Genomic DNA, 19,872 nt, shown 5'->3' with positions numbered 1-19,872 from the left:
CAATATTTGACAGTTATCAGCATACAAGCAGTATTTAAAGCCATGAGCCTGAATGTCATTTTACAAGTGAGAAGCAAGTGCAGGAAGAAAAATAGTAGTTAGAGATTTGAACTCTCTGACATTTCAAATTTTAGACTTTGAGAATATGAACGAAGAGCTGTAAAGGGTACAGAGAACACAGACAAGCGGGTGATTGTTCAGTGTGTGATGCAGGATCCCAAGGGAGGTACAGCAGAATGAGCATGGACTTTCCCTTACAATCAAATCTATTATTACAAGAAAACCCAAAAGGTATTACTTCAGGGAGTAGGAAATATGTCCTGCGGACTTGCTATCTGTCTGGGGAAAGAAGGCAAAGAGTTAACCATGAAGACAAGTGGGAGACTCATGTACTCACTCAAAATGAATCAGCATGCCTTCAAAATGAAACTAGTCCAGATGGCTCCATGCCTTTCTTCAGCCCTCTCTGGATTCCTCGTTATAAGACAGAGGAGGCGGAGACTGGAATTTTTCCAGATAATATTACAAAAGGAGTGTGTCAGTCAACCATCCGTTACTGTATCAAGTACTTGTGATACGCAGCTTAAAAAGGGTAAATGGTTGATTTGGGCTCAGGATGAGAAGATTCAGTCCATGGCAGATATTCTGGATGATTGGGTCTGTGGAGAACATCATGGTGGTCATGGAGGCTCTTTAATCTTATGGTGTACTACCCATGGCATAGCACCTTGTACTGGCTTAACCCACCATTCCCTGTGGCACCACACAAGGGTGTGCAGGAGGCGTTAATGATGAACCACAGGACACATGATGCCACAGGCAAGTGGAATCCCAGTGGATTGGAATGTCAATTCTAGAAGGAAGGAGCGGGGGTGAAATCATGCGCTTACAGATAATTTTGTTACTACTCTGTGCCCCTCTGTATAGGGACATGGGGATGTATGGCATTCAAGACAGTATTTAGCAAGCAAAGCAGGTTCAGAGAAGCCAGGGTTCGAGTTTCCATGTGCGTAGTCAGAAGATCTGACAAACTATTTCTCTGGAGTATGACAGTAAATCTGGAGTGGAAAATCTCAAAGCAAATCAAAATGCAAAACAAAACAAAACAAAACAAAACAAAAACACCCTAAAACTGGGGCACAGATTTAGAAAAGATGAACCAAGTGACCTGGGAGAGATGATAAATGACAGTCCTAGTGAGTGCAAGATGCCTGCAGGACAGACTCTGACTTCAGACAAGCCGCAGCCTTCAAAAACCAGTATAAAAAAAATTAATAAAACAAAAGAGCATCCAAGGATTCCAGATATGACAGAGTCACACAGGCTAGAAGAGTGCTGAGACAAACAGGAAAGTTTCAAGAAATTAAATAAGGCCAAGGTAGGAAATTACCTGAACTGTAGAAAGAAATGGACATTCAAACATTTAGAAACTCAGAACACTGCCAAAAGATCTCTTCAGGAGGCACAAGAGAAACTTGTTATGAGGCAGGAGGGAAAAATACAAATAAGAAACAGTATTTAAAGCTTTAAGAGGATTGGTGGGATAGCTCAGTTGTCCTTAGAACCCATATTAAAAAAATAAAGGCATGGTGACACATACTTATAACCTCAGGATAGGGGTGGAAGAGAGACGTGCATCCTTGGGACTCATTGACCAGTCAGCCTCTCCTAATCCCAGAACATCAGGCCAATCAAAGGCCCTGTCTCAGAAAACAAAGAGGAAGGTAACCGAGGAATAGTATCCAAGAATGAAATTTGCTTCTACACATATGGGTACACTGCGTGGATGCCCACATAATGCACTTGTATGAACATATATCAAAAAAAAATGCTGTGAATACAAATACACACATGTATGCATACATACATACACACAAATACACACACACACATACATACATGCATACACATGCACATATGCATGCCACAAAGGGTATAAGGGGAAAATGGCAACTCACTAACATAGACAGAATTATCAATATAATGTCAGATCTCTGGTTGACAGCTTGAAATTTGAGCCCAGAAAATAAAGAACTGCTAACTAAGATGGGGATCTCCAACAGAGGCATCTTTTTTTAAACTGATGAGAAATTTAAGGGAAGCACATGACCACAAAGCCCCATGCTAAAGAGACTTAAATGCGTATAATATACAGAGGATAATGAAAAAGTGTCAATAATAAGAGCACAGGAAAGAAAAATCTAAAACAAATGAAAGGATAGCAAAGAGGTGACCCACAGCTCTAACAAGCCACATCTGGAACTACCAGGAAAGAAAATGAAGAACAGTAGTCTAAGCCCCATCCCCAAAATAAACAAGAATTGATAAATAAGTGTTAATAATGAACTTAGGCATGCCTCAACCTACTAATAGAATGTCTGATTGGATTAGAAACTGTATCCAATCAAATGGTGTTGCAAGAAATGTATCCACTGGTAAAGATATTCATAGATTGAACGTCAAAGGACAGATGCCAGTCTTTGAAATGAACAGAAACCAAATATATCTACTTTAGCTATTCTGATAGTCAGTATTGTAGACTTAAAGCCAAACTTACTCTAAAGAGTCAGCCAAGGCTACCATGTATTAGTAAGAGGAGTACTTCATCAGGAAGATATAACAATTGTTAAAATGTAAGTACCAAGCATCAATCCCTTACATTTCATAAAACAAACAAAAATAGACATAAAATTTTGAATATATCCTCATACAACAAGAGTGGGTGTTTTCAGTACTCTGCTCTCCCCTTTCAACAGACAATCTAAAATAAAACATAAACGAATAAATGCTTGAGTTACACAACACTATAGATCAGATGAATTCAACAGATATCTATAGAATATCATATCCAACAAAAACAAAATATATTTTTCTCTGGAGCCTGTGGAAAATTTAGACAATAAAGCAGTGCCTTTGTAGACATATATGACCTAGGAAAATTAAATCAGGAATATTCAAATAACATAAACAGTGAGAAAGACTAAAGCAGAGGTAAAAATTTTCTCAATTTTTACACTAGATCAGACTCTAGACCCAGTTTCCCCAATTCAGCTCTAGACTAGACAGATTCGATATTGTATTATTTCAAACATTTAAAGAAGACCTAACAGCAGTGCTCCTAACTGTCCCATAGAACAGAAAGGAACAGACATTTACCGAGTTCACTCTACAAAGCTGGCATTACCCTGAGACCAGAAATAGAAAATGCCAAAGAAAACCACAGATAAATTTTATTGGTGAATATAGATGTAAATTTTCACAATAGAATTTTTCAAAACTTAAAGAACACATTGAGAAGATCATATACCATCACCAACCATAACTAACTTGCATTCCAGGAATACAAAGTTAGTTCACTGTACACAAATCAACAAGTCTAATTCAAGACAAAAACAGAGTTAAGAACAGTAGTCAATGATCATTTTTATCAGTGCAGAAAAGACACAACAAAATTCAATGCCCCTAAATGATAAAAAATGCTAAAAAGCAGAACAAAACAAAACAAAAACTAGGAATAGAAAACAACAAATATCTAAACATAATAAAAGCTATCAATGCCAAACCCATTGCCAATTATTACTCTAAACTGTTAAAACCTAAATCAGGGCCTCTAGATCCTGATATGAGAGATGAGGAACAACTCTCCACATTCTTATTCAGTACAGTGTTCACATCCTTAGCTAGAGATGATAGGATAGAATAAAGTGAATTAGAAAAAGGAAAGGAGGAAGTCAGTTTCTTCTTATTTGTAGATGACATGACTCTGAACATTAATGAACCTAAACATTCTCCCAGAACACTCTCACACTCAACTAACTATTCAGTAGAGAAGGAGGATACAAGATCAGCTTATAAAATTAGTAGCTTTTCCATGTGGGAATAATAAAGCCAAATAGTGAAATAAATTAAAAGGAAACTTCCACTCAGAGTAATTTTTTAAAAAAGAACCTAGGATAGGGCTAAAGAAGGACACATAAGACAAAAAAATTAAAGAAGATACTAGACTGTCTGAAGAACCATCAAAGTCATGGACTGGTCAAACAGACACTGTGAAAATGGCTCTATTAAGGAAGTTAATCTACAGACAATGCAATCAACACCAACATCCTGAGTCTACTCACAGAATAGAATCAACAATTGCAAAGTTGATATGAAAGCAGAAAAGTCCCCAGGTAGCAGAAGCCACACTTGCATAAGTGCGATGCTGGGTCTAACACAATACTCCATAGGAACTTAGGCCACAGAGCCGTGGAAACAGCATATCATGGCACAAAACATGCACACAGAGCAAGTGGTGAGCCCAGAGGACAGAGAAATCAAACTCGATGCTTAGACTTACCTAATTTTTGACAAATTCGTCAAAAACATAAATGGTTCTGGGGTTAACGGTCTCAGCATAGGATCTGAAATGACGAAACTGCTAAGAGGGAGCAATTCAAGAGGCAGGCGCACATGAGAGTGTCTGATGCAGACTCCAAGAGCACAGGCCATAATCTCATCCCAAGAACTGAATTTTTTTTTTTTTTTTTTTTTTAGTGAACAATGGTTTCAGTTGTTTCTACATTCCATTAATGTCTTTATTTTGCTGTTCTTTTTGGCTGCATGCAAGTCTATAATTTATATGATAATGTATCTATATCTATATATATATACATATATAACTTATATATGTTATAATGCAATCACAAGAAATTAAAAAGCTTGTCAGCAGAGGATACCATCATGACAATGGAAAAAGAATGCAGAACTAGAACAATAGTCTACCAGCTACATATCAGACAGGGATTCATAGCTAGGACATACAAAGGACTGTAAGAGTTAAACGGCAAAAATGAAATCATCCAGTCAACTAATGCACAAATGAATATATTGGCAGCTCTCAAATACAAGAAACATAAGTGGTCAAAAAAAGACTTGAAGATGTCTTCAACAAACTTAGCCACTGGGTAAATTCAAATTAAGACCGCTCTGAGACTCAGTCTCCTCAACAGAAAATGATTTAAAAAATGCTGATGAAGGCGACAGAGATGAGGAACACTAATTATCAACTGGTGGAAATATAAAATTATGTGCCAACTAAGAAATTCAGTGTGTAAGTTCATACAGTGATTAGAAAGAGAACTCCCATATTACTTACTATACTGTTGGTTATATAGGAGAAGACCTCAAGTCAACAGACTTTAAAAAATATCCCTGTGTGCACATGTGTGATGGTTTGTGTATGCTTGGCCCAGGGAGTGGCACTATTAGAAGGTGTGGAGGAAGTGTATCACTGTGGGAGTGGGCTGGGAGACCCTCCTCCTAGCTGCCTGAGGATGTCCAGTCTGTTCCTGGCTTCCTTCAGATGAAGATGTAGAACCCTCAGCTTCTCCTGCACCATGCCTGCCCGGATGCTGCCATGCTTCTGCCTTGATGACAATGGACTGAACGTGTAAGCCAGTCCCAATTAAATGTTGTCTTTTATAAGACTTGCCTTGGTCATGGTGTCTGTTCATAGCAGTAAAACCCTAACTAAGACACTGCACAGAAAGGATGCTTCTTTCCCCATGTTCATGGAGTGTTTCCTGATGAAAAGTGTGTAATTAGCCAATGTGTTCTGATGCTTGCCATAGATGCTAAACAGAATCACTTGGTCAATTTTTTCATATGCTTTGTAAATTTTCCATTCCAAATATTTTGTATCTTACGATTTTATTCTAAATAAGCAAAGATGTTCACCTCATGGTACCCTGGAAACAAAGATAATAACCAATAAGGGATTAGGATATATCCATAGTGATGTAACTTCCTTCCAATCCCCCAAGGATTTCATTGACTGTCAACACAAACATGAGCTGAGAACCGAGCCTTCCACACACTGCCCCTGGAGAATGCTTCTGATCCAAACCACGGCCTCACTCAGAACATTTCAGCCCATTTCATGATTATTGTTCCACCTTTAACTGTTTCCCTCCCTGTTGGTCAGCTGTGGTGGAGACTAAGGAGCAAACAGGGAAAATCAGAAATCATATGCACACTGCACCAACTCGTAGGATCTGGTCCTACCATCTCTCTAACCATCTCCCGTCTTAGGGAAAGTATGGTTGTTCCTGTTGTCTTTATCATGAAGGTGCACGTGAGGAGCGTGGGAAATCGACACAGTGGCTCACACTTTGGTCAAAACACTCTAAGTGTACAGAATAAGATAGTGACAAAGGGGAAGCAGGCTCCTTTAACTCCATCTCAAACGCAAATGAGGAAAAAGCCCTGTGTGGAATGTAGAGTAAACCTCCTCCAGCAAGAAGGCAGTGCCTGTCCCTGCAGAGTCACAGCTTCATGGATCAGCTCAGAACAAGAGCCCCACCCACCGCCGGCTTGCTGATGTATGCTTGGCCTGACATTCATCTCCCACACTCCTGCTAATGTGCTGTCCTCACCTCCCTCTTCCCAGCCATCTCTCAATGTGCCAGCAGCCTCTCCCTTATTTACTGCCAGTCTCTTGCTGCCACCATCCAGGAGGAAACCAGGCAAGTTCTGTGCACCCTGAGATTGTAGTGTTATTAAGTTATACCAGGAGCCTCTAGCTGAATGTATTTCAGGACAGTTCTGCAGAACCATGGGCTCCAGAACCAGATTTTATTTCCAGGCTGTAGCATGCTCTTGATTGCTGATGCAGTTTATAAGATGACCAAATAAGGAGTTTAGTAAAACCCGTGAAAGCAATCAGACTTGCACTTGGCTCTTTCAGGATAGCTATTCAGTCGGTGAGCTTCAAAGTCCATACCCCTAAAACCTCGAATACCGACCTCCAGCCCAGAGTTTCTTCCCTTTAATACCATTATATCTGTATCTGTCCCAAGTTGGTTCAACTCTGTTACTTACTCGGGATTACCTTAGATAAATGTTCCCATAATAGCCAGTACAAATGAACCTTTAGTTTGATGCTGCTGCAATTAAGGAAGTTGGAAAGGGGGCCAGTTAAATTCTACTAGCTTCTGTGTCAGTAGATTTAATCAACTACCATGGATTGAAAACAGTTAGAAAAATTAAAAATGGCCTCTGAACTAATATAGCTTTTCCCTGGATTTTCTCCAGACAATACAAAACTTTATTAGGCATTAACATTAGATTTAGCATTGTGTTGGCTTTTGATTACTGTAATACTTGCCTAACATATCAACCTGTAAAGAAATATGGTTCAGCCAGGCGGTGGTGGCGCACACCTTTAATCCCAGCACTTGGGAGGCAGAGGCAGGCGGATTTCTGAATTCGAGGCCAGCCTGGTCTACAGAGTGAGTTCCAGGACAGCCAGGGCTACACAGAGAAACCCTGTCTTGAAAAACCAAAACCAAAAAAAAAATGCTTCTTTGAGCTTTTAAGTTGGAAAAGCCAGTGGCTGCACTCATTTGGACCTGAGGTGAGGTGGCACATCACGATGTCATGCTAGGAATATGCATGTGATTGGAGTTGGACAATCTACCTCCCACGGAGCTGGTGAGAGCAGGGAAGAGGAGAGGCATGTTCCCAACAATCTGAAGACCTGTTATGGGCTCTGACTCTCACAGTCACCACATACTGATAGTTCTACAAGCAGAGGACCACACCTTTCACATATGGGCCTTTGGGAAGTTACAATAGGTATTGTGATTCCCTGCATAGAGTTTCCAGGCAAATGTAGACCTTTGTCTATAAGAACTTGAGTACCCCAGGGCTACAAGATCCTGAAGAGTCCTGGCAATGACCCCATTGATATAGTTGTAGCTAGCTATTCCAGTTAGCGTCTCTTTATCAAATGACAGAACCAAAACTTTCCACAAAACTTGCTATGAAATTTTCATAGGGTAACAATCGCAAATGGTCACAAATTGTTCTAGATCTGTTGTGAGGCTCTACTATAATTTTTTTTTAAATGTGTTGTAAGCTCAAGGGATGGCAGAGCAGTTGAGAATACTTCTTGGTTTTGCAGAGGATCTGAACTCAATTCCCAGGACCCACATGATGGCTCACAATCATCCAGAATTCCAATCCTTAGGGAATCTGACACCCTCTTTTGGCCTCTGCAGACACCAAGCACACATGCATATACACGAAACAAAAAGAAAGAAAAAAGAAAAAAGAAAAAAAGAAAAAAAGTCATACACAGAAAGTAAAATTCAGAATATAAAGTCTAAATATAGTTTTTTTTTCTATTTTATTTCCTTATTCTTGATGTCACTATGCACAAATATGGCTGCACTGGTGCACTGTTATTAGTTGCCTATGGATAAAACTTAATTGCCACATCAAGCAAATCCATGTGCAGTCCCTCAAAGATACCAGAAGCCACGAAAAAAATGTTGTTCCTAGGTTACACATGAGACAAGATGAGGATTGGGCAAAGGAAAAGCCAGTCAACCACCCATCTTTACCTCATTTAAGTGAGACGAGATTGCATACCAAGTAATGTGTTTGCCACCACCAACCTTTCTCAGCCTCCTGTGTCTGTCTATTCTTTGTGTGAGAATGAACCTTAAGCTCTTTCATGCTCAGAGCTTGTGACTGGACATACTCGTTCAGTGTTTCTAATAAGTGAGTCAAACAATATTGGTGTGGAATGTCAATGAACATCAAGACCTTAATTGATATATAAATTGAATCCACGAAAGACAAATTATGACAACGAATATGAGCACAGTTCCTGCAAACACAGGAAAGTGAGCCTAATTCTAATTCCTCTCTGCCGTGGTTCAAATATTAAAGCAGTACCACTCATTTTGCCCTTGAAGAAGGAAGGGCAATGAGGCAAGTTGGGAGGGTATGTTCAAGTCAGTGCTGGGTCATTCTGGCCACAGTGTAAACTTTTCTGATTCCTACCTCTGCTGTGTTTGTGTTAAATGCACTCAGTTACATCCAATGGCTTGTTTTTAGTGCTATAATTAGTGAAGAAGTTCAACGAGCAAACTCTCACAGAAATATGTGTGTAGATTTCATTATGAGTTTTAAGGTGATTTTACTTTCACTCGTGAATCTCCATGTGCATCTGCATGCATGTTTGCCAGTATACATGCCGATGCCTGGGACAGCTAGAAGGCGGTGTCAGAACACCGGGCATGCTTGGTGGGAATGGAACTCGAGTGCTGATAAGAGTAGCCAGTTCTATTAATCACTGAGCCATCACACCAGTCCTAATCACACCATTTTTAATTGGTTGGAGAACTTTAATAATACATGACCTCCCCAAAGCTTTTCATCAGAGGCCATGTTTGATAGACTATGTTTTGAGGAACAATTAGCATCTTTTGAAGGACATTTTAATTAAATTAAGTATGGTGAGTCTAAAGAGCTTCGTGAGTATGAGTATATACTACATTTCAAATGGCATCCAAGTGAAGTGGCTTCCACTGTCCTTCTTGTAAAACACTGTGCATGTTCACGGTCAAATCTCTACAAGGATTTTATCAGTAGGACTGTCAAGCTCTTCCTTGGGTGAAAGTTAAGTCTCAAGTAACTTTATGATTTTCCTCACACTGAAGACAGGAATTCTACCCAGGCTTTCCCCTTCTAAGCTCTTGGAACATGTTCTTAATGCCCTCCAACCCAAGAATGACTTGGTCTCTGTGCCAAGAAACAGTGTTTTTCTAGGGAATCTATGAGGTAAGAGAAGTGGCTACACACTAGTAGAGTTTTTCTTTCTGGAACGTGTGTTTGCCTTTCACCCGAAGTTTCTCAAAAGGGCTCAGATGTTTCACTCTGTGGGCTCCGGACATATCTGATGCATTTTGCTTTAATGACAGCTGTGTTCTGGTAACAGGATGGAGCAAGAGAGCACAGCCCCAAGGGATTATGTGTAACTGCTGGCCTTCACATGACCAAGGAAGTTACCCACATAGGAGCAAGGACAGTTAATTGGCTAAAGCTACCTTGTCATACTAACAGTGTTTCAAAGGGCCATGCTTTAATATGATTTCATCTGAAGCTACTCACTTCTCTCATGGTTGCCTTTCACCAGCTCACTAACCAGTCTATACTCCGTGCTGTAATAGCCTTAAACTTCCCTGCTGTGGAAAAATAAAACTCAATTTTTTTTTTCAGATCTTCAAAGTACTTGGTAATATTGGTTGTGTTGCATTATAAAACAAAAAAAGAAAATCAAATTGGGAGAAGATTGTTAGCTATTTAACTCTACAGGCACATTAAGAGAATATTGTACGGCATTTTTATTGATCACTTTAAATCAGAGTTTAAATAAAGAAGAATTGCTAACTGTTGATGTCATTAGATATCAAAGCAGAATAAACATTTTTGAAGCGATGAGAGAGAACACCGTTTTGTGTATTTTTGATACAGGGTCTCACTCTCTAGCCCAGGCTAGCCCTGAACCCACACTGATCTTGGCATCTCAAGTGCCAGGATTATCTTGGCATGCCACTGCAATGCCTGGCTTGGGAAATGACATCTGCATCCCTCATTATTTATTTTTCTTGTATTCTTCTGTTCTCTTGCCTGCTGTGAATTTTAATAGTAGCTGATCATGGATTCATGGACCTCTGGGCTCATTCACTTTACTGATAGCAGGCAGATTCACACTGTGTGCTCCCTGCTGGTCTCCCAGACTTGACCGAAGGCAGGGTTTCAGGTGAACAGGGAAGGACGGTCACAGTTTTCATTATGCCAGTGAATCCATTCCTAGTAAAGGAAACCCAGTCAACCTTCCCAGAGTTTCTGATTCTTGAAACAGAAAGCCAATGGAGGCAACATAAAATACTGTATCGGTTTAAAGAACAGGTCTACATCTAGTACCCAGGGATATATTTACTAAATATCCACAGACAGTGAAAAGGGTTATGTAGTTCTAGTTATTGGTATTTTTTTCCAGGACATATTTTTGAATTAACATGCTAATGCCAGAATTCCATTTCACGCTCTTTGATTTTTCTGATTTCATAATAGTTAATATTTCTAAAGCCACAGAATTGTATTATAAAGACCATTGAGACTGGAAACCCATCCCCATATGCACTGGCATGGAAAGCAAAGAGCAAACTGTGCTCACCCACAGCTGGTCTCCTGTTTTCAATATGAAAAGAGAAGTCAAATATATTTCGGGGTAAACTGTAAGACATTCTGGGTTATTGATCTATATGTATTTGCAGGAAGGCAGAGATAATGGTCTGGTATAGTGATGGTAGTATTATTATATTGGTATCATGTGTAAATTTATAAAAATAAAAAATTTAAGCACCATTGGGCTTTAAAAAGCTGATGGGGTTATGAAAACCTGGTCACAGAACCACAGCTCTGGGAGATGCAGAGTTCTCGAATCAAAAGTGGAGAAGAGAGCCAGAGGGCTGCCTTCTGTCAGTCTCCCCTTGGCCTTTCCCAGTACTTCGCAGCTTCTAGTGACTATTGTCCGGATGGTATGGCCATGGCAGAGTACAGAGGGCCTCAGTTAATATTTATTGGGCCACCAGACTTAAAATGGCATTATGATATTTAGGACAAATACACAGCATGCAACAAATTTGTAAAATAATAATATATCAACAATACACACATATTTCAGGATCTTAGTAATTTGCCAATAATTAATTTTTAATGGCTTTATCTTAAAACTTCTTTCTTGGCCTTCACTTTAAGTTACATTTATTAAACCCAGTAGATTATTACTGTTTTCATGTCTTAATACTTTGCTCCAGTGACCTCAGCATTAGTATTTTAGAATATTTGGGGATAAATATGTATCTGTACATCTGGAATTCTGTGGATTACCCTAGTACACAAAATTATTTCAATAATTGCAAGGGTTGCCTAAAAACTACTTTATTTGAGAAAAAAAAAGTCCAGTTAAAAATATAATTGTTTCCAGCATCACATGATGTACAAAAAGTGGCATTCCAATTGATGTTGTCTACGTCTAAAAGATGTGCTGCCTAATGAAATCACACATACACAGCCAAACACTACTGGGGTTTAACGCAGCTCTCAACACATTCTTTATGGACTTTTATGGACTGGACTGTGTACGTTCATACTGCCAGAGCCTCACTTCTATTATTCAGCAGACCAGGAACTCTAAGATAGACTGGGGTTGTTCTTAAAAAAATTATCAAGTTCAAATCAAAATGGACAGTTTTCCCTTAATAGCCTTTGCCAAAGTCAAATTCTACACTGCACAAATAGAAAAGGGATTCTTGGCCAGAAACCTCATGTGAGAGACATCTTCCAGAAGCTCGTGGCCTGCGAAGTGTCAGAGTCTTGGCAGACTGCAAACCTTTACTACTTTCTATTAATAATCAAGGTCCAAGTGCCTGTAAGGAGCCAGAACCTACTTGTGAGATGAGGACTTAGCTCAGAAGTTGAATGTTTTCAACAAACACTCTTATCATAGCAGGTACCTGCTCTAGACACCAGGTTTCTCCAGTTTACACAAATGGCAGTGTCTAAGGAGACACGGAAGAACCCTCTGGAAAGCAAACTGATGATTTTCTTCAGTAACACATGAAAAAAATATATCAAATGCTGATTTTGTCCTATAGGCCTCTAGGTCTACATGGAAGACCTAGCACCTGAGCTATGGCTACTTAAGCAAAACTACAAGGGAGTATACAATATAGTGTGCAGCTAGCAGAACATGTAGATGCTTTTGGGCTACGACTGCAGGCACAAATATATAAAGTCCAAAGTTGTCTCAGAGGTAGCATCCTGGGTCTTCAATGTTCTCTAGAAGCCCCTGTACTGAAACTTTGGCCCCAGGGCACCAGTGTTTAAAGGTCAGTCTTTTGGAACCTGATTGAGGCTTTCATCACATGAATGCAATATTTTAGTACTAGATGCCTAGATTTGTGGCCTACAAGAAAATGACAGACTCTTGCAGGTAGTGCCCAGTTGGAGGAAGGATATTGTGGAAGCCATGCCCTTGAAGGGTCCTTTCTCTTTGCTTCTTGGTCCTTGTGAGTCAGTGGGCATTCTCTCTATCTTATCTGCTCCACTGTGCTGTTCTGTCTCACCATAGGTCCCATGATATAAAGCTGAACAACCGTGGCCTATAATCTCTGAACTGTGATAATCTATCTTACTCCCCTAACTAGTTACTTTTCGAGGCTGTGTCACGCTGATGTAACTCAACCACTAAGAGAGCAGAACTTCGGAATAACACATAACCACGAGCCCAGACTCCTACTTTCTCCATCTGGGCGATGAAGCCTCTTAGTGGTATAACACTGGAGTCAAACAGTTAAGTATCTTTAGGTGCTACTATAACTTATGCCCCAATCTAGGTTTGCTCATGTTTCCGATTCTACCAATGAAGTTGAACAATGTAAGAAGGTAGTCCACAACAAAGCTGGCAAAGCAATAAGGAGAGAAGTATGATTTGTTTGGAGTTTTAGGTTATCAAAGTTTTGGTTCAGTGAAGAAGAAGGAGTGAATGAAGGTGAGATTTGAGAATGAATCGTCGCTTACAGCCTGTCAGAACTAGAAGAGATGCTCAGCCACAGTGTTCAACCTACTGACTGTGAAGATCTTGATATAAGTTCTTCAGAGAAGCAAAGGCAATGGAGTAACCATAGCATAGTTTGGATATGTGATTCCTCATATGCCATCACTTTCAGACACAGAAAACTGTCTATTATTAAACAGGCAGAAGATTCTAGAAGTGGAATGGACATACCTTCCACAATTCTTTGAAAGATGGATTTTGGAGCCATAGTAGTATTTGCAATGGCTTTGCCATTAATCCACCATTATCCTTAATGCAAAAAAAGTAGAATGGCCAATGTCTGAGAAACAGGACCCAACAAGCCATTCCAACACAGAGAAGGGAAGTGTCAAAGCCAAAGATCCAGACAGATGGAAAGATGCCTTGCTTGTTCCCATCAACAGTCACTCCATTTCTATGGAGGTAAACAAGCAGAGAGAAGGCAAGACACACTGCACTGAACTTACATCTGTTTTCTTTTCATAGCAATCAAGTGCTGCCACTCTTCTGTAAATATGTTGCAGTCTTGCTAAGGGAAGAGTTGATCTTCTTTCTAGCAGTCATTTATGCTTCTTTAAGTAAGAATTTGCAAGAAGCCTTGAGAGTGTGTTAACAGACAATATCAAGATAATTAGATGGTTGCATTTGCTTTTATGGTAAGATGCAGCAACCCATAACATACAAGGAGGCTAAATAGAAAAACAATCCAACAAATTATAGTTTGATAGTTCAGAATGTTAACATAAAATGAAAAACTGAAGGAAAACCATGTACAAGCACACACGCATGCGCACACACACACACACACACACACACACACACACACACACACACACACGGTGTTTGCAAATCTAAAGAAACTTCTTATAGGCAAAATAAACTGAAAACAACACACTCACACCCACCTGCTTCTCTCCACTTGGCTTTTTGTGGTTCAGCAATAGCTCCACAGCTCCCACCACCTCTTTTCTGATTGCGTGAAGCAGCGCATCACCAACGTAGACATTGAAACTCAACAATAGTTCAATAAGCTCCAGGTTCTCATTTTCAATGGCAATGAGAAGAGCAGTCCTTCCAAGGGGGTCAATGCAATTAATGTTGATTTTAAAATAAATCTCAGCTTCCTCCAGAGATTTCTTGACGCTTGCATAGTCCCCCTTCTCCACAGCATTCAAGTAGGCTTTCTCTGATGGTGAGAGTTCAGACTCTGCTCTGACAATCCTCAGGGGGATGCGGTCTCTGTAGGGGGCGTTGACATTTCTTTTGTAATAGAACTGAGCCATGCTTCAGGCCATGCTAGTCCGTCATCTCTAGAAGCACACAAAGAAAGCAAAGTGTAAGGACCTGTATGTCTATTAAATTAGGCATTGTGCATGCTATCAAACGCACAATCATTATGGACAGTAATAGTGTCTCCATTGATAAGTAAAAGATGCTTTTCCTTAGGTAACTAAAATAGATATATACTCAGATGCCTAGAAAACAGAAGTTAAAATTTCTGTTTAAAATATTGAATTAGATGCATGTATGCGCACGTCTGTAACAGTTTATGTGCACCACATACATGCAGGTGCTCCCAGAAGTCAGAAGAGAGCCTGGGATTTTCTGGAAGTAGAGTTACAAACTGTTATGAGGTACCATGTGGGTTCTGGTAACTGAACTCAGGCTCTTTGCAAGAGCAGTCAATGCTCTTAACCGCTGAGCCATCTATCTCTGCACGCCCAACAACATCTACTCTAACAGTAGAAAAATATCTTAAAAGTTTAAAGTGACATTTAGCTGAGACTTCAGCTGGAGTCTTTGAGAAATTCTTTGTGAATATACATATTTATACACACATGTGAATACATTTTTACATAAATATATAGGCATGTATGCACATATGCGTGTGTCCACACACACATGTGCAAAGCATGTTAAAAATTCGAAGTCATGCCTTTACAGTACCATCAGGAATGTTCAAATACAGCATCTGCTGTGAGTTTTGCTGATCGTGAAGCCTATGCTGCAGTTGTAGAGTCCTGCCATAGTAGAAAAAAACCCTTCTCCTTTGTATGTAGTCTGTCCTTAACATTAACAAGTATTCACCTTAAGGTTAGTGTGAATTAATGGAACTACTGCCAATGAAATAGCATATTGAGTTTAATGAATGCATTTTTTTTCTGTTTGTGAGTTCAATGAGGGAGAAATAATGTATGCTGATGATATTAATTATTATGAGACTATGCAACTCAACCTAGAAAAAATAAAACAGAAACGATGTACTATGAAAATATACGTGCCAGTTCTTCCAGCTCTATGAGATGACCATCCTACAACGTAGGGAATGTTTCCTTTGAAAACTTATTTTTATTTGGAAGTCACAGTAAAGATTAGCTGAAGCTGAGAAAATAAATTGAAAATAACCCCACGTGAAGTGATCCACTGGAAGCAATGAGTGTGGTAAAGTCTCAGGAAAATTTATATTTTATATATAAATTCTGTACTGAAGTTTTCTGCATCTCGTGTCTGTTACCTCAACTTTTCTCTGAAAACGTGAGAGTGTGTGTCTATAGTATAAAACTATAAATAAATAGGTCCTATAAACCACTTGCATGTTCCTATTAATTAGTATTTGTAAGCCTAATGGAGGCCTGAGTAAGTTAGCCTGGTATGTATAGTGCTTTAACTGTACATTAAACAGACTTTGCACTAACAAATGTGACCATATTTTTAAAGATTTATATTTTAGCTTTTAATTTTATGTATATTTGCATGTCTGTGTGTGGTTATGTGTTCAAGAGTATATGTGCCTACAAAGTCAAAAGAGGCCATTGGATCCCTTGGAACCAGAGTTAGGAGTGTTTGTGGATCACCTCACATGGGTCCTGGGAACTGAATTCAGGTCCTCTGGGAGAGTAGGAGGCAATTTTAACTGCTGAGCCATCTCTCCATCCCCAAATACGACCACACTTAGTAGCTTTCAGCTTGAGAAACTGAATTGTTTAGCTAAAGCTTCTTTCTATTGGTGATTTCAATGATCATATAATTAAGTTTCAACCTTTGATCTCCAGATGATTTATCACAAATTCTCCAATGTCTAGGTATATGAATTAATAAGACCATTATTTAATAATCTGCAGCTGTTCAGTATGTTATAATTGACATTTTCTTCACGTGTCCTCATAGACTAGATAGACTTGAGTATATCACATCTATTAATATTTGACACACAAATTAGTTAAGTAAAGTTTGAGTATAATTTAATTATTCTGAGGATCTTTTGACTCATTCTGCAATAAGAGCAGAATCATCATTTATGTTACATAAGGGCGAGGAGACTTTAATATTCTTTGAGTATAATGAAAACACTGACAAATCAAAGTTCTTGTGATACTACTACTTTTTAAGGACCTGATATTGAATCCTATTTCAGCACTATTACTACAAGTTACTATAAGTAACTTTGAGCATAAGTTACTATTAAAATCATTGTCTTTTAAGGGGGAGGTGAGCAATTTCTGCAGGGCTTGGAGTTAGCATCCAAAACACCTGGGATAGATGCCACAGACCTCACATGCTAATTCTGCATAGACCACGGCATGAATGTGTCCTCCTGGTGACACTTAGCATTTCTGTTCTATTTTTACAGTATATAAACTTCTGTTATCTCATTTTGTCTTTATATACAATACTTAAGAAAATATACACTTTCTATGTTCTTGGGTTTGATGTCTTACCAAATCATATATCTTGGCTGAGAAAGTAAACACAGGTAAAACTAAGATTCACATAAATTACATACACATATAGCATATAAAATTTTTGTAGAAATAATAATTCATCTGGATTGGAATTGGTCAAAAAAATAGAAAATAATTTCCATTTCTTTTTCTTAATAACACTAACAATGCCATTAAATAAAGAATTAGGGCCTACATTTACTTCTCATTTACAAAATATAAATAAGGTGCTAATAGAAAGAACATTAGGTGTTAGTGAACTGGGAGAGAAGAAACAGAAGAAAAAATTGTTTTAATTAAAATTTATTTCATTGAATCCAGTTAACTCCCATAAACAGAACACATTCAGGTGTATTTTAAAGTGGTACGATCCTGAATGATACCGTATTTCAAAGATAAAGTGAGTGCCAGAAACATAAGGAAATCTGTTTGTATATCCATAGGAGGAGGAAGTAAACTCAGAACAAAAATGGGTGGGAAGACATGAATCAAACTGAAGGCTTAGAAAGGTCTTTCATCTTTCAAGCTCTTAGATTTAAAAGAGAGAAAGAGAGAGATAACGTACATGAAAAAGTGCTGGGCATGCTTGAAATACAATTCAAATTTATATAGATTCGATAAAGTTCAAATATTTACAGTGGGTTATTGACACACAGAAGTGGAGCATAGCTCTGCCGCTAAAGCCTTAAAGAACAAGGAGATTGTGTAAGTTTGCAGCCCAGAAACTTGGCCTTGTTGTTACTTGAGATGCAGTGTGTGGACACAGGAGGAGTGGAAGGAGCAGATAAGGCTGATGGGGCTCCTAGGCAGACACATTTATCAGCAACTGCAGGCCTGCCACTCAATGATGGGAAATCGGTAAAAGAACACGGCATTGAGAGCAAAAATACCTTAACCAAAAGTGTTGAACAAACCTGGTACAGAATCACATCTCCAAAATGAGGTTTTTGGAGCAAAAGATAATTCTCTCCACCAAGTACAAAAATTTGAGGTCTTCCTTCCTTCCTTCCTTCCTTCCTTCCTTCCTTCCTCCCTCCCTCCCTCCCTCCCTCCCTCCCTCCCTCCTTCCCTCTCTCCCATTTTCTCTCCCTCCCTTCTTCCTTCCCTCCCTTCTTTCCTTTCTGGACCTTTATAAATGAAACAATTCACCACATCAGGTTTCAAAGAATTAGCAGATGAAGACTAATAGTTAAAAACTTAAATTTTGCAATATGACTTTTGATGTTCATTTTTCTTAAGTACATTGGGAGAGTTAAGAAGGAAATAGAGTTGTGGTTTGACATCAACATGACAAGCATTTACAACCATAGGCAAGCAGCAAACTCTAGATATTCCTGACTCTGAACTCATGTCCCCTGAAGGATCTGCTTCGTACTGCAGTGGAATTATCAGTGGATGTGAATTTCAAATAAGACTCAGGAAATGAATAGATATCTTCATTTCCAGTAAAAATTGCAAAGGACAACATGAATATTCACCATTGATATGCATATTTACATATGTGATCCCGTGCTTCAAGGAGAAAGCCAGCCTTGAGTTCACAGACATGGGACGGTACTTCACATACTTAGGAATTTGTTATGAAATAGCAGCAGCAATAAAAAAAATACACTTTACTAACTAAAATATTATGACATCTGAGGATTTTAAAGAGAGAAATAAAGATTATACTTATTTTTAAACTTGAAGACTCTTAGGATTTAATAGGGACCAAACTTGAAGCCAAAAGTTGAACGCAATTTTATTCCATGCATAGAGGAACACAGTGGAGATGTTATAGTTACATAGCTGCCTTTTACCTAGACAGTCTTACGGATACATCCCTAATCAGAGATAGATGTAGCAAAGGCTAGATTCCACCTTGAGAATGAAAACATGTCCATCAACTTCCTTTCCCCTCAAGTTGCAAAGGAGTTCTCTCTCATCTTGCCCCAGCAATAAATCCCATTATTACCATCCATTCTCATTTTGCTGAATCCTTACCATCACCTACTCTGCACTGGCTTCTGAATCATGCTTCTCTAATGCTTCATCTTCCTCATTAACATGATTTCTTCCACTGGGCCCTCCTTTGTTTGTATAATGTTCAAATGTTGTTATCGTCAACACAATTCTCTACTGATAGCCTTATTCTTGTCCTATACTATTCATTTAAAAATTCCCATGAAACTTTGGCCCTTCTTAGAAGGGGGAACAAAATACCCATAGGAGGAGATACAGAGACAAAGTGTGGAGCAGAAACCGAAGGAAACACCATCTAGAGATTGCCAGATTGCCCCACCTGGGAATCCATCCCATATACAGTCACCAAACCCAGACAATATTGTGGATACCAACAAGTGCTTGCTGACAGGAGCCTGATATAGCTGTCTCTTGAGAGGCTCTGCCAGTGCCTGACAAATACAGAGGTGGATGCTCTCAGCCAACCATTGGACTGAACATAGGGTCCCTGATGAAGAAGTAGAGGCTCACAGCTATCCATTGGACTGAGCACAGGGTTCCCAATGAAGGAGCTAGAGAAAGGACCCAAGGAGCTGAAGGGCTTGCAGCCCCTTAGAACGAACAACAATATGAACTACCTAGTACCCTCAGAGTTCCCAGGGACTAAGCCACCAACCAAAGAGTACACATGGTGGAACTAATGGCCCCAGCAGCATATGTATAGCAGAGGATGGCCAAGTAGGTCATCAATGGGAGGAGAGGCCCTTGGCCCTG

The 19,872-nt window shown here is 39.2% G+C and overlaps 1 protein-coding gene across 3 annotated transcripts in view; it reads right to left on the bottom strand.

Annotated features, from left to right (window-relative positions):
• Trpc4 (transient receptor potential cation channel subfamily C member 4) overlaps positions 1–19,872 on the bottom strand; it is a 184,747-nt gene that overhangs the window by 124,118 nt on the left and 40,757 nt on the right. For all 3 annotated transcript variants that reach the window (XM_031373817.1, XM_031373819.1, XM_031373818.1), the window contains exon 2: positions 14,341–14,745. In XM_031373817.1, coding sequence (XP_031229677.1) covers positions 14,341–14,718 — 378 coding nt within the window. In that variant the 5' untranslated portion in view covers positions 14,719–14,745. The remainder of the gene's footprint in view (positions 1–14,340; positions 14,746–19,872) is intronic.

Source organism: Mastomys coucha, unplaced genomic scaffold, assembly GCF_008632895.1.
Source record: "Mastomys coucha isolate ucsf_1 unplaced genomic scaffold, UCSF_Mcou_1 pScaffold16, whole genome shotgun sequence".
Lineage (NCBI taxonomy): Eukaryota > Metazoa > Chordata > Mammalia > Rodentia > Muridae > Mastomys > Mastomys coucha.
This window is presented reverse-complemented; position numbering and strand designations above follow the sequence as displayed.